The sequence below is a fragment of the Typopeltis vanoorti genome, chromosome 12, assembly GCF_054136105.1.
Source record: "Typopeltis vanoorti isolate ZY-2024b chromosome 12, IOZ_Tvanoo_1.0, whole genome shotgun sequence".
NCBI lineage: Eukaryota > Metazoa > Arthropoda > Arachnida > Uropygi > Thelyphonidae > Typopeltis > Typopeltis vanoorti.
The window spans coordinates 16,058,188-16,070,097 of NC_143560.1; the positions used below are offsets into that span (position 1 = coordinate 16,058,188).

The following is an 11,910-nucleotide window of genomic DNA, read 5'->3' on the forward strand; positions in this document are numbered from 1 at the left end:
CCTGGGTGGTGACCAGTCATATGAAGACTTATGTGAGGAAAGGATATATGTAGAATGCAAGGTTGATTATTATAAAAAATTAGGAGACAGGTTACAGCTTTAGCAGAGAATGAGGATTTAAGTTGGGAGAAGATAAATGCTGCTTGGGCACTGACAAAGAGATATTTAAGAGCATCAATATAAGAATGTATTCTAAAGATCAAAAGGCTGAACAAGCTGGTATCAAATTAAACAATGAAAGGAATAAGTATGTAATCTGAAGAAAGTGCTGTGAAAACAGTATAGGATGAATAATGATAATCATCAGTTGCATGAAGAGTATGAAGAGCAGGCTAGGAAGGGTGCATCATTTGGTATGGACAGCAAAAGTTCAATATGAGCAGAAATTAGCAAATCAGGTCAAGAAAAATTCTAGAGTTATTTTCAATATGTAGCAAGTTCAAGGAAGAATGATTATGGCATGATGGTATCAAGGGTTGGAGATGGTAGCCTGATAACTGCTTCAGAGGATATTGTCAAGGTATTTAGTGAGAAATTCATCAGGATGTTTCATCCTCATCAATGTGAAATCAAGAGAAGCTCAAATGTAAAGGAAATTGGAGAGGATGGCTTACTCATGTGCAAGCAGGAGATATATGAGGTATTAAGTAAGCTTGATGTCAATAAGGCAATAGGAATTGATGACATATCACCACATCTTAAGGGAATGTTCCAAGGAGTTGACAGTAGATTTGACATGCCTGTTTAATAATACAAGTCTTGCAACTGCATAGGCTCAAGGGAGTGGAAAGAAAGTAAAATTGTTCCACTTAACAAATGTGGTGATATAGGCTATAATTACAAATTATAGGTCAAACTACATATCTAGGGTTGTGGTTAAGATATTTGGAGAGGTTAGTGAGAACTAGGATACAGAAATCCATTAATTGTGTAGAATTTATGGAGACAAAAACACACTTGGTGGAGCAATTACTTGACTTAAAATTAAGAAAATAACACTCAATGTTTTTGATCTCTGTATCAAAGTGAAAAACTGTCTGCTAGTGGTGGACAGTTTACCACCCACTATTGCCATACTAGTGGACAGTAGATGGCATTGGTGTAAATGATGATGGTAGCTGCAGTTCGTTGTAGTTGGTGGAGATGGAGAGTTGTAGAGTAGGTGCCCTCCCTCGATGAGTCTTTGGATTCCTTGGAGGTGTCACATAATAACAAACATACATATGAACAAGACACAAGCTACATGACACATAAGAGTAAATTTTTTATACATAATAATATAATAATATACAGAGGATAAACATAAATAAAGTGAAATTTAAATAAAAAAATACAATAGAACTACATCAGTGCATCTCTATAGTCCTGTTATCGTAAGGTTTTCTTGTGTTGAGGTTCTGCCGTCATATTCTGGATGCTATATAGGTTATAGGTTGCAGATGGGTTTTCCAGATTCTGGAATTACTAATCCATCATTCTTGTTGAGATTAGGATGATGAATCAGCATCTCACAAGCTTCCTTGAATTGTCTTACAGATCAGATTTTGGTGCAGTGTAGAGACTTGGTGCCTTTCCAGTTACTGTGACAGGTTTGGAGTACATGGTCTGACAGGCCTATTTTACTATAGTGAAGGAATTTAATGTGATGCTTAAAACATAAATAAAGTGAAATTTTATTTGTTTGTCTTTTCTTAGTGGAATTGTGCCCCCTGTTTCCCCTATGTAGAGTAAGTTATAGGAGCATTGGATTTTATAAACTGTTGGGTGGACAAAGTGAGGAAGGGAATCTTTATATGAGCTTAGTGTACCGTTTAATTTTGTAGGTGGTTTGAAAGTTGATATAGTGTTCTATCAATTTTTTTTTGAAATATTGGAACAGAGTAAATACTGTGGATATAGTACTTTCATTGTAATTGCTTCAATTTCAGGATTACATGTCATCCACAAATTTGAAAAGAATATATTAGAATAATTAAGTACTAGCTTTAATTTTTATCTATTTTATACTTGATTTGTATACTTATTTATTAGACATTGTTGCATTAAAACAGTTTCATGCATGCTTCAGATTTTTTATATGATCTTTTTACATTTTTTACATGTTTATTTGCAGACTATGACAGCATGATGTTGAAATCATTTATATGAGCATATTATATGATATATTTGATAATGAAAGCAAACCATTTGATTTTAAGGATCATTTCTGGATAAACTCTTAGAAAACAACCACTTCTCAAGACCTAGCCCTATTAGATAATGGGATTCATTTATAAATACAGTCAAGCCATTGATAACTTTGTGCAGTGTTATCTATGTGGTTTAATGGTGATTAAAACAGCATTGACCAGAAACAGAATTAAAATGTTTAATTATTAATCAAATAATTTGCCAACCATTAAAGTGACATCATCAGACATTATCTGTAATATGTCAGGCATCTCACAAGAAGGAACAAACTAATGACAACAAATGAAACCTAACCATGAATGTGATTCCCTGACTAAATTTAATATCTGTTGTTATAGATATGGTTACCATATCTATAACAACAGTTATTCAATTTAATCAGGGAATCTTGCAGATTGCTAGTGGATTTATTTAGAAGTACAACATCATCTGCATAAAGTAAAGAGCTGAGATTAACATCTCCAATTTTGATATCAGATTCAATACTGCTTTCCTTCATAATGTGATCCATATAGATAATAAATAACAGAGGGGATAATGTACATCCCTGTCTGACACCAGATTTAATATCAAACCATCTTCCTGTACCTTCAATTTTAACTGCTGACTTACAACTCAAATAAAGACTAAGTATCGCTTGATATAATGCCCATTGACACCATATAACTGTAGCGTTTTGAATAGCTTTTCTCTTGGCATCTTGTCGTATGCCTTTTGCAGGTCGAAAAAACTTAAATACAGATCTTTGTTATATTCCTACAATTTATTTTTATTATTATTATTATTATCCAGGCCTCCATGGAGTCAAAAGACTCATCGTGAGAGGTCGTTTTTAGGAAACATAAAGTTTATCATACCACTTCTTAAACCCATTGACCGTTCCTGCTCTAACCACTCTCTCAGGCAATGCATTCCATGGTTCAACCATTCTCCATGCAAAGAAACCACTCCTCACCCTCTTGTTCACAGCCTCCTTTCATAACTTCCAGGGATGGCTCCTTGTCATCACTCCTTCCAGCTGTTTGACCAAGCGAAAGAACTCCCCAATGTCTACCCTGTAACTGCCTCTCAACAGTTTAAGTCTCGATCATATCACCTCTTCTTCTTTTATCCAGCAAACTCTGCAGTCCACATTCCATCAGTCGATCCTTGTAACTGACATTGTATAGTCCTGAAACAATCTTTGATATCCACCTCTGTACCCTTTCCACAGTTAATTTATCCCCTTCAAATCCAGGGAACCAAACCTGAGAACAATAGTTTAAGTGTGCTCTGATCAATCGTATACAATGAAATGATAATTCTTTTATCTCTGCAGGTCAGCATCCTTCTCAGCATTGCAACAGTCCTCTGGGTTACCTTCACCACCTTTGCAATATGCTCCCTGAATTTCAGTTTTCTATCAATCATCACCCCCAGATCTCTTGTCTCCCCTACTTCCTCCAGTATAGTTCCTCCAATCAAGTATGCATCCTCCCATGGATGGTTCCCAAACTTCAAGACTTTACATTTGGCTATAAACTGATACCCGCATTCATTTGCCAATCTGTCTAGTTTATTCAAATCCTCTTGCAGGGCTGCCACATCTGCACTATTACTGATAACCCTTCCCAGCTTCAGATCATCTGCAAACAACTGAATATTCCCTTGCAATCCATTGACAGTGTCATTGATATAATGGTTGAACAAAGTCTATCATACCAGTACTGAGCCCTGTGGAACACCACTTGTAACCTTCTGCCTCCTTGATATTGCCCCACCGTACACAACTCTCTGATACCTATCAGACAGCCAATCCTGAATCCTGTTGACTAACCCGACATCTAAATCCATGTGCTGCAACTTAAATATCAGCTTATCATGTGGGAAACGGCTTTGCAAAATCTAAAAAAATGGCAGTATATGCCTTTCCCTCATCAACTGCTCTTGTCACTTTATTATAAAAGGTAATCATATTACTAAAGCGAGAGTGCCCCTTAACAAATCCATGTTGATTTCTCAACTATTTGTTGTAAAGTGAAAGTCTTCCCTCGATGAGCACAATTTAGATGTAAAAAATGTTACTTCATATTGTGCAGATAATGCACATGAATTACGGGAAACATAATTTTGTAACAAAGCTGCTCCCAGAAGACGATGAAAACATGGTCTTTCAGGCATTTGCAAGCCATTGTTCAACAATTTCATACTGATATCGTAAATGAAGACAATCTGTATGAAGAGTTTTGTAGCGCAGTGAGTGTTGTGAATATGGTGAAATCAGGAAGTACTAAACAAAAGTGGGTGAATATATTTATTATTATTATTATTCAGGCCTCCATGGAGTCAAAAGACTCATCGTGGGAGTTCCCCCCCCCCATAAGAAACACAAAGTCTATCATACCACTCCTTGAACTCATTGACCATTCTCGCTCTCACCACTCCATCAGGCAATGCATTCCATGGTTCAACCACCTTCCATGCAAAGAAACCACTCCTCACCCTCTTGCTCAGTTTCCTTTCATAACTTCCAGGAATGGCCTCTTGTCATCATTCCTTCCCGCTGTTCAACCAAGCGAAAGACCTCCCCAGTGTCAACCCTGTAACCACCTCTCAACAGTTTAAAAGTCTCAATCATATCACCTCTCCTTCTTCTATCCACCAAACTCTGCAGTCTTCGATCCTCATAACTATCATTGTACAGTCCTGAAACCATCTTTATTATCCGCCTTTGTACCCTTTGAATTTATTTACTAAATTAAATAACAAGAAAATCAATGTTCCAAATCTTGGTAAAATTTTAGGCTTTGTGTTTATTCCAGGCTCAAATGCCCACACTGAGAGAATGTTCTCAATGATGAACAATAAATGGACAGATCAAAGAAATCAAAGTAGCATAGAATTAATTAAATTAGAACTAATGGTAGTGATCAATTTTGATTATGATTGTAAAGAGTTTTTGCAGTTTGCACAAGCAGACAAGAAAATCAAAGCTGCTGCAGCATCTGTTGATAAATATAAATAAGTTTAATCTACAAAGTATGGATATTTTAATTGTATGTAAGTATAAATGCTTAAAATTATATTAAATATTTTGATGTGCTATCATTTAAATTGCTATGTGTATATTTTAAATATAAACCATCCTATCAATTAATGTTGGATTCACATCCCAAAAATTTCGCTAAAATTTTTCGTGACCCAATCTCCCTTATTTTCATGTTCAAAAGTTGGTCACCCTAATATGGTAAGAAGGTCAGCAATAACAATACAAAGACAGTGAAAATAGGCAGAAGCATTGAAAATATCAACTACATTGTGAATGGAGAACCTATGGAACAAGTAAAACAGATGGCAAATTAAATCTGGAAGATTTAATCTCAGCAGAATCAATAAAGCTGGTATGGTAGGAAGTCAACTGAATAAATTTATATGGAATAAGAGACAAATTAGTCAAAACATAAATTAGCTGTATACAAGACAGTGTTCAAACCAATTTTAATTTATGGATCTGAGAGCTGGGTTAGAAATAAAACACTTGACCAGAGACTGCAGATATGAGAGTCCTGGAAAAGATTAGGGACTTGAACAGATGGCATCATCAATGGCAATATCATATTAAAAATGAGGATATTAGGAAAGAACTTGAGATTGTTAGCATTCAGGAATGTGTTAGCAGAGCTAATCTCAGGTGGTGTGGTCACTTAAACAGAATGGGAAAGGAAAGATTAGCAGAACAAGTGTTCTCTGACAGGCTGGTAGGAAGAAGACCCAGACATGATAGGCAGATTGATACAGTAAAGAGTGCCTTAGAAGACAGAAATATAAGATCTGATAATGCTGGGGTCTTGACAAGTAACAGATTGATTTGGAGGAAAGTTGTAGATAGGAAGTTAGAAATTATGCAAGTTTCATGTAGTACTATCATATCCTGTACACTCCTTGAGGGTACATGTCAGTAATTTGATGATGATGATGATAATAATAATTCTTTAGTTCACCCATGAAAGGTTGTAAATCTACATACTGATATACTATAGGTTTATAACCTTTGGTGGATGGGAGACACATAAAAAAAAATTATTGTCTTACTTCCAAGACATTATTATTAACTCAATAATTTTACTTGCCCAGTTACATTCACTCTGAATGCACCGCCATAGTGCAACTGGAATAACAATGGGACACTGCATCCTTCAAATGGAAATGACTTGAGTTCCATTCTTGTCATGACAAGAGAAAGCTTTATATGGCTCTTTTTTTTTTCTTTTTCCCCAACTGAAGGCTAGTTAGCTGGTCTTATACAGAGCAAGCAGGGATTTTCTCCCAGAAACTTGGGATTTTCATTCTGCATACAGTCATATCAGCCAAAGATGATGTAGTGTAGAAGATTATGGGGAAACTTTCCTATGATGAGTCCTTGCATTCCTTGGACATATCAAGATCAAGTAGTAATAATAGCAATAATAATAATAACGAATGTTCTTTTGTATTCCTTAAAGAAATGCATAATAATTAAATGTAGTATAAAAAATTGCTCTCTCTGTTATTAAAAAAATAATGTAACTTTTACTGCAATTGATATTTTACAGGTATCCATTTTACTTTACATCGCATACTGTCTTATCTGTAACATATGGATATGGAAAATCGATCCTGATAATACAGCCATCCCGCTTCTAACAGCTCTTGGAGATCTTCTTGGTACTGTTTTACTTTCTGGCTCCTTCTTCATATATTCTTTATTGTAGGTCTACTGAAACATCCAATATGACTTTAAAACGTGATCATCTCATAGGATAATAGTGACTTAGATGCATAAACATACACAAATGTAATTCCTGGATTGCACTTCAGACCAGAAAGCAATATCTGTTTTACTTCAGGAGATCATCCCGTTCATAGCATTTTTTTTTATTTATTTTATTATTATTATTTTTTGTTTATTTAAAGTATTACTTTGCCTAAAGAGACATTCTAACAGGATGCACAGAATAACCAAGGTAATAATTAGTTTGTTTTGAATAATTCTGATAAACGTCTCTCTGTTCATGTCAAATGCATTTTGTGTGATAGACACAACTTTATATATATGGATCATGTAAAACTTCCGTACTAGTGAGTCTCCTACATTTTTGTAATGAGGATATTTTAACTGTATTTCTGTTCATAGCCATGAAGACAGTAGATAAAAACTTACTAACAATTTTCTTGTACAGTATATGCTATATCAGCAGTTTTTTTTTTTTAACTGCTACAAAACACAAATAAAATGCTGAAAATAGGAATGTCATAAAATTTAATAATGAAAAGTTTAAGTCTGAACAATATTCTTTTTTTATATTAAAAATTATTCTGCTTAACAATTTTTTTCTTTACAAGCTGATGCTATTAAATAAAATAAAAAAAAATCTCACGTCTCTAATTTATCAGAGATGTGAGATTAATGTGCTGCATGTAATTTCTAAATACAGGGGTAACCAATGATGTACTACTTATTGTTTTTAATAGGATTTGAGAATATCTCAATTTTTCCTTGTTTCTTTGGTATTATGTAATGTGCCAAAAGTACCACTGTTGATAGTGTGCTCATAGTATTCCAAATTACTTTGACGTTATTAGGAAGTAATTTGCATATCAATGTTGTGTGTATGTACAAGAGATTAGAAAAATGAAAAGAAAGAATTTCTTGATGCATCTCTTGAACAGTTAGGTTTGAGGAAACATGAGGAAAGATGGGTAACACCAAAAATGGGTTGAACAGTTAGGTTTGAGGAACATGAGGAAAGTTGGGTAAGTTTGCAACTGGACAGTTAAGGATTGACTAGCAGCATCATGCTTTTAAATTCTTAGTGAAGAAGTGATGATAGTCATCCCAGTAAAATATTGCCTATGAAAATATCCGTAGAGGAGGCATAAAGCAACAACTAAAGTGAATCAGTGAGAGAGAGAGAGAGAGAGAACAATTATCATCTATTCATTAGGTTGCTCTTTTCTCTGAATAGCATCACATGTTTTAAGAGAGGTTTTTGGTGCACCATCCCAATGTATAAAGCAACACTTCAAGATTGGGCATATTATGGATTTGTAGGGTTAACAGTAGTACAGGTAAGAAGTACAGTGTTGAGCAACAAGGACTCATAACGTTTTGTGGCTGGAGAGACTATGGGTGTGATATGCTTATGACAGAAAGGCTAAAAGTGTAAGTCAGACCAAGAAGAGAAATCTGATCTTGTTTAGAAATCTGAATGTTATTAGAGGTAGAGAAAATGTAGTAATATCTTTCTTGCAAAGAATAAGACAAACTGTGTTTTGGTAACTGAGTTTCACAAGGTTATCCTTGCTCTACAAAAAAAAGATAAGGATATCAGAATTTAAAGCATTTGTTATTATATCTTGAAGTTTGAAATGATTGTGCAGTACTAAATTTGTCAAATGAAGAGGAGGAATGGAGTGCTCTGTTATCAGCAAACTATGGATAGGATTTGTGGTAATTGACAGAAGGTTATTTATGTACATAAGGAAAAGAGTGGGTGAAAATATTATAGAACCCTAGGGTACACTGCCACTGGTGAGGAAATCTGGAGTGCAAGCCTTCTCTCTCACTTTGCCCATTCATATATTATGGTAGAGAGATTTCCTGGTAATATTTCTCATTTCCATTCTTAGTTAAATGCCCTGTAAATTCAAGAGTAACCACATGAGTTTATCCAACACTTTTCCATGACTTGTGATTAATCAGTAGGCTCCCAAATGATGAAGAAATTAGCTGGTGATGATTTCCTCCATGAATATAAGACAGCTGAAGTGGAGGCAGGGAAAGTAATTGAGAATAGTTTGATATCTAATTATCACTTTTTTTTTTTGAATGAGCCGGTTACAGACTTGTTTCCATGCTGCATGATATTTTGAAAGGATAAAAGCATAGACGTCGGATGCTATCTGAGTAGAAAAGATTGAAAAATGATATTAAATCTGGAGCACAAGTTTGAGCACAGCTGGCATACTTTCCATTGGTACTCACTGATGATATGCTGGAGGTAGAATTAGGCAAATTATTTTGCCATCATCCATGCAGAATTTGGAGGAGAAGAATAAACACCAGATTTATTTTATGCTTGGGTGATATTGTGATGGTGCCATTTGAACACATGAGAGGTTGGAGAATGGAATGATAAAAGTTGTACCCAATGGCCTTGTTTTGATTGTCCTTCATAGCAATGTGAAATAACAGTTAAATAAAGAATAGGTATATCTTCACATCACTAGGTCATTAGGTCTGGCTCCCACTGATGAGGCTTCAATAAAGGTCGAAACCAGTCTGGGTGGTGACCCTTCCCACAATGCATAGCATTATACATCCTAAGGCAAGTAATATGAAGTCATTAACCTCTATATGCAAGTAGCCCAGTTGTGAAGTTACTTCATGCACAAACTTTGTTTGCTAAAGGATTAAACCAATATAATTTCTTGGTATCTTTAATTTATAGTATAACCAAATGAAAAAACCTTCAACAAACTAAAGCTATACATACAAGGGGTGGTCTGAAACGTTCTCAGCCTAACAATGAAAAAACGAATTTATAATTTCAAAATTATTTTTATTTTTCAACATAATCTCCCTTAAGACTAATACATTTATTCCGGCAATGCTCCCGTGCCATTATCTCGTCCCTGTAGTGGTTCTCAGTAAGATCAGCAAAATACCCCTCTATAGCTGCAATCACCTCTTGATTCGAAGAAAAACACTGATCAGCAAGGAAGTATTTTAGTTTTGGGAAGAGATAGAAGTCAGAGGAAGCCAAATCTGGGGAATAGGGTGGATGTTCGAACAATTCATAGTGCAGATCCCTTAATTTTCCCATTGCCAAAAAACACCTTTTTGGGAGGGTATATTGTCCTGATGAAAGATGATTTTTTCTTCTGCAAACCGGGTCTTTTTTCACGAATTTTTTCATGTAGTCTGGTGAAAAGATCAGAATAATATTCCCTGGTTATTGTTTTACCCTTTTCAAGATAATTAATAAACAAAATGCCTTTAGCATCACAAAACACCAATGCCATGACCTTTCCTGCTGATGGAACCGACTTTGTCTTCTTTGGCACTGAACAACTGGATTCTGTTCAATGTTTTGACTGCTGTTTGGATTCTGGTGGGTAATGGTGAATCCAAGTCTCATCCATAGTAATAAATTGATGCACAAAATCAGTTTTATTCTTGTTAAAATGCTATAAGCACTGTTCAGAGGTTTTCATGCGAGTGTGTTTTTGATCTGCTGGGAGCAAGCGCAGCATCCATCTTGCACAAAGCTTTTTCATTTGCAATTTTTCATGCAAAATATATGCTACACATTCTTTTGAAATGCCTATAGTCTCAGCAATTTCACATATTTTGACTCGCCCAATCATTGACGTCATCCAATACCATATCGTGCGCTTGATCGATGATTTCTGGTGTTGTTACACTTTTTGGACGTCCTTCACGTGGATCATCTTCAAGGCTAGTACAGCCACGTTTAAACTTGGCAGCCCATTTCTTAATTGTTGAAAACGAAGGAGAAGAGTGCCCATAAACTTTTATGAACTTTGAATGAATTTCTTTTGCCATTAAACCTTCTTTTACAAAGAATTTTATAACTGCATGATATTCAATTTTAACCGTTTCAAGGGATATAAACAACTCTTGCTTCAGACAGCTGTATAAAACAAACTACTTGATAGAATGAGTTGCAATTTCACATGGATGCTTATGACAGATGTACCAACTTAGAAAAAAAAAAAAAATCTTGCCGATAGTGTTGCCATCAATGATTGAGGCTGAGAACTTTTCAGACCACCCTCATAAGTCTGTAGTTGGTCAGAAACCAAGCTCAAATGGTTATTCCTTAGTGATAATGAAATGGACATTGCCTTTTTGTGTTATTAAGCAATGCTATTTCAGGGTAATGAGTAAATAATGTAACAGACCACTGTATTCTTAATTAAGAATAATAATCACAATTGAATATCTGCTAACATTGAAATTAAAAATAACGAGAGATTACATGTAATTTTTTTTTTTTTTTTGGTAGACATTTATTACTAAAAACTTTATTTATTTGAGTGCACATATTTTTTCACACCATTTTTTTTTCTATTCAAATTGCAAAAGGAAATAAAATATTTTTAATTTTAAAATCATTAAAAAGGTGTTTTTTCTTATTTTTTTTTATTTATATGAAGACAATATGAAATTATAGCTAGAATCTCTAAAGAAATCCAACTGAAAAGAAACATTCAAAACAGCACCACTCAGAGCAAAAGAACAGGAGCCAGAAATTAATAATAAAAACAGTAAACAAAGCTGAGAGACCATCACTGTAATTGAGCAGGATATATAGGCTCATATGAAAATTAAAATTCATAGATCTAAATAAATTTAAGGGCATGTTAGGTACTTTGTATGTAGAATAGAGAGGACCTCCCACAATGAATCTAGTGACCTTAATTAATAAAAATTTGTTTTAATTTTTGTTTCTCTTGTTTTATCCAAAAAACAGTACTTAATTTCAAAAGATTCCACTTATACACATTTCTCATATTTTATTATTATTATTGCTGACACCTACAAGGAGTCCGAAAACTCATCGCAGGAGGACACCTACAACTGTCTCAACCACTACACCGACCCATCTCCATCAACGCCATCTACCGTCCAACTCCACCACAACTAGCATTTTTTTTGTCCGTAAATTGCATGTG

At 34.7% G+C, this 11,910-nt stretch overlaps 1 protein-coding gene across 3 annotated transcripts in view; it reads left to right on the forward strand.

The window, feature by feature from the left end:
* The window catches only part of LOC150100597 (solute carrier family 41 member 1-like), a 235,405-nt gene extending 223,729 nt beyond the window's left edge, over positions 1-11,676 (forward strand). For all 3 annotated transcript variants that reach the window (XM_090401067.1, XM_090401066.1, XM_090401068.1), the window contains one exon: positions 6,762-11,676. In XM_090401067.1, coding sequence (XP_090257193.1) covers positions 6,762-6,920 — 159 coding nt within the window. In that variant the 3' untranslated portion in view covers positions 6,921-11,676. The remainder of the gene's footprint in view (positions 1-6,761) is intronic.
* The last annotated feature ends 234 nt before the right edge of the window (positions 11,677-11,910 follow it).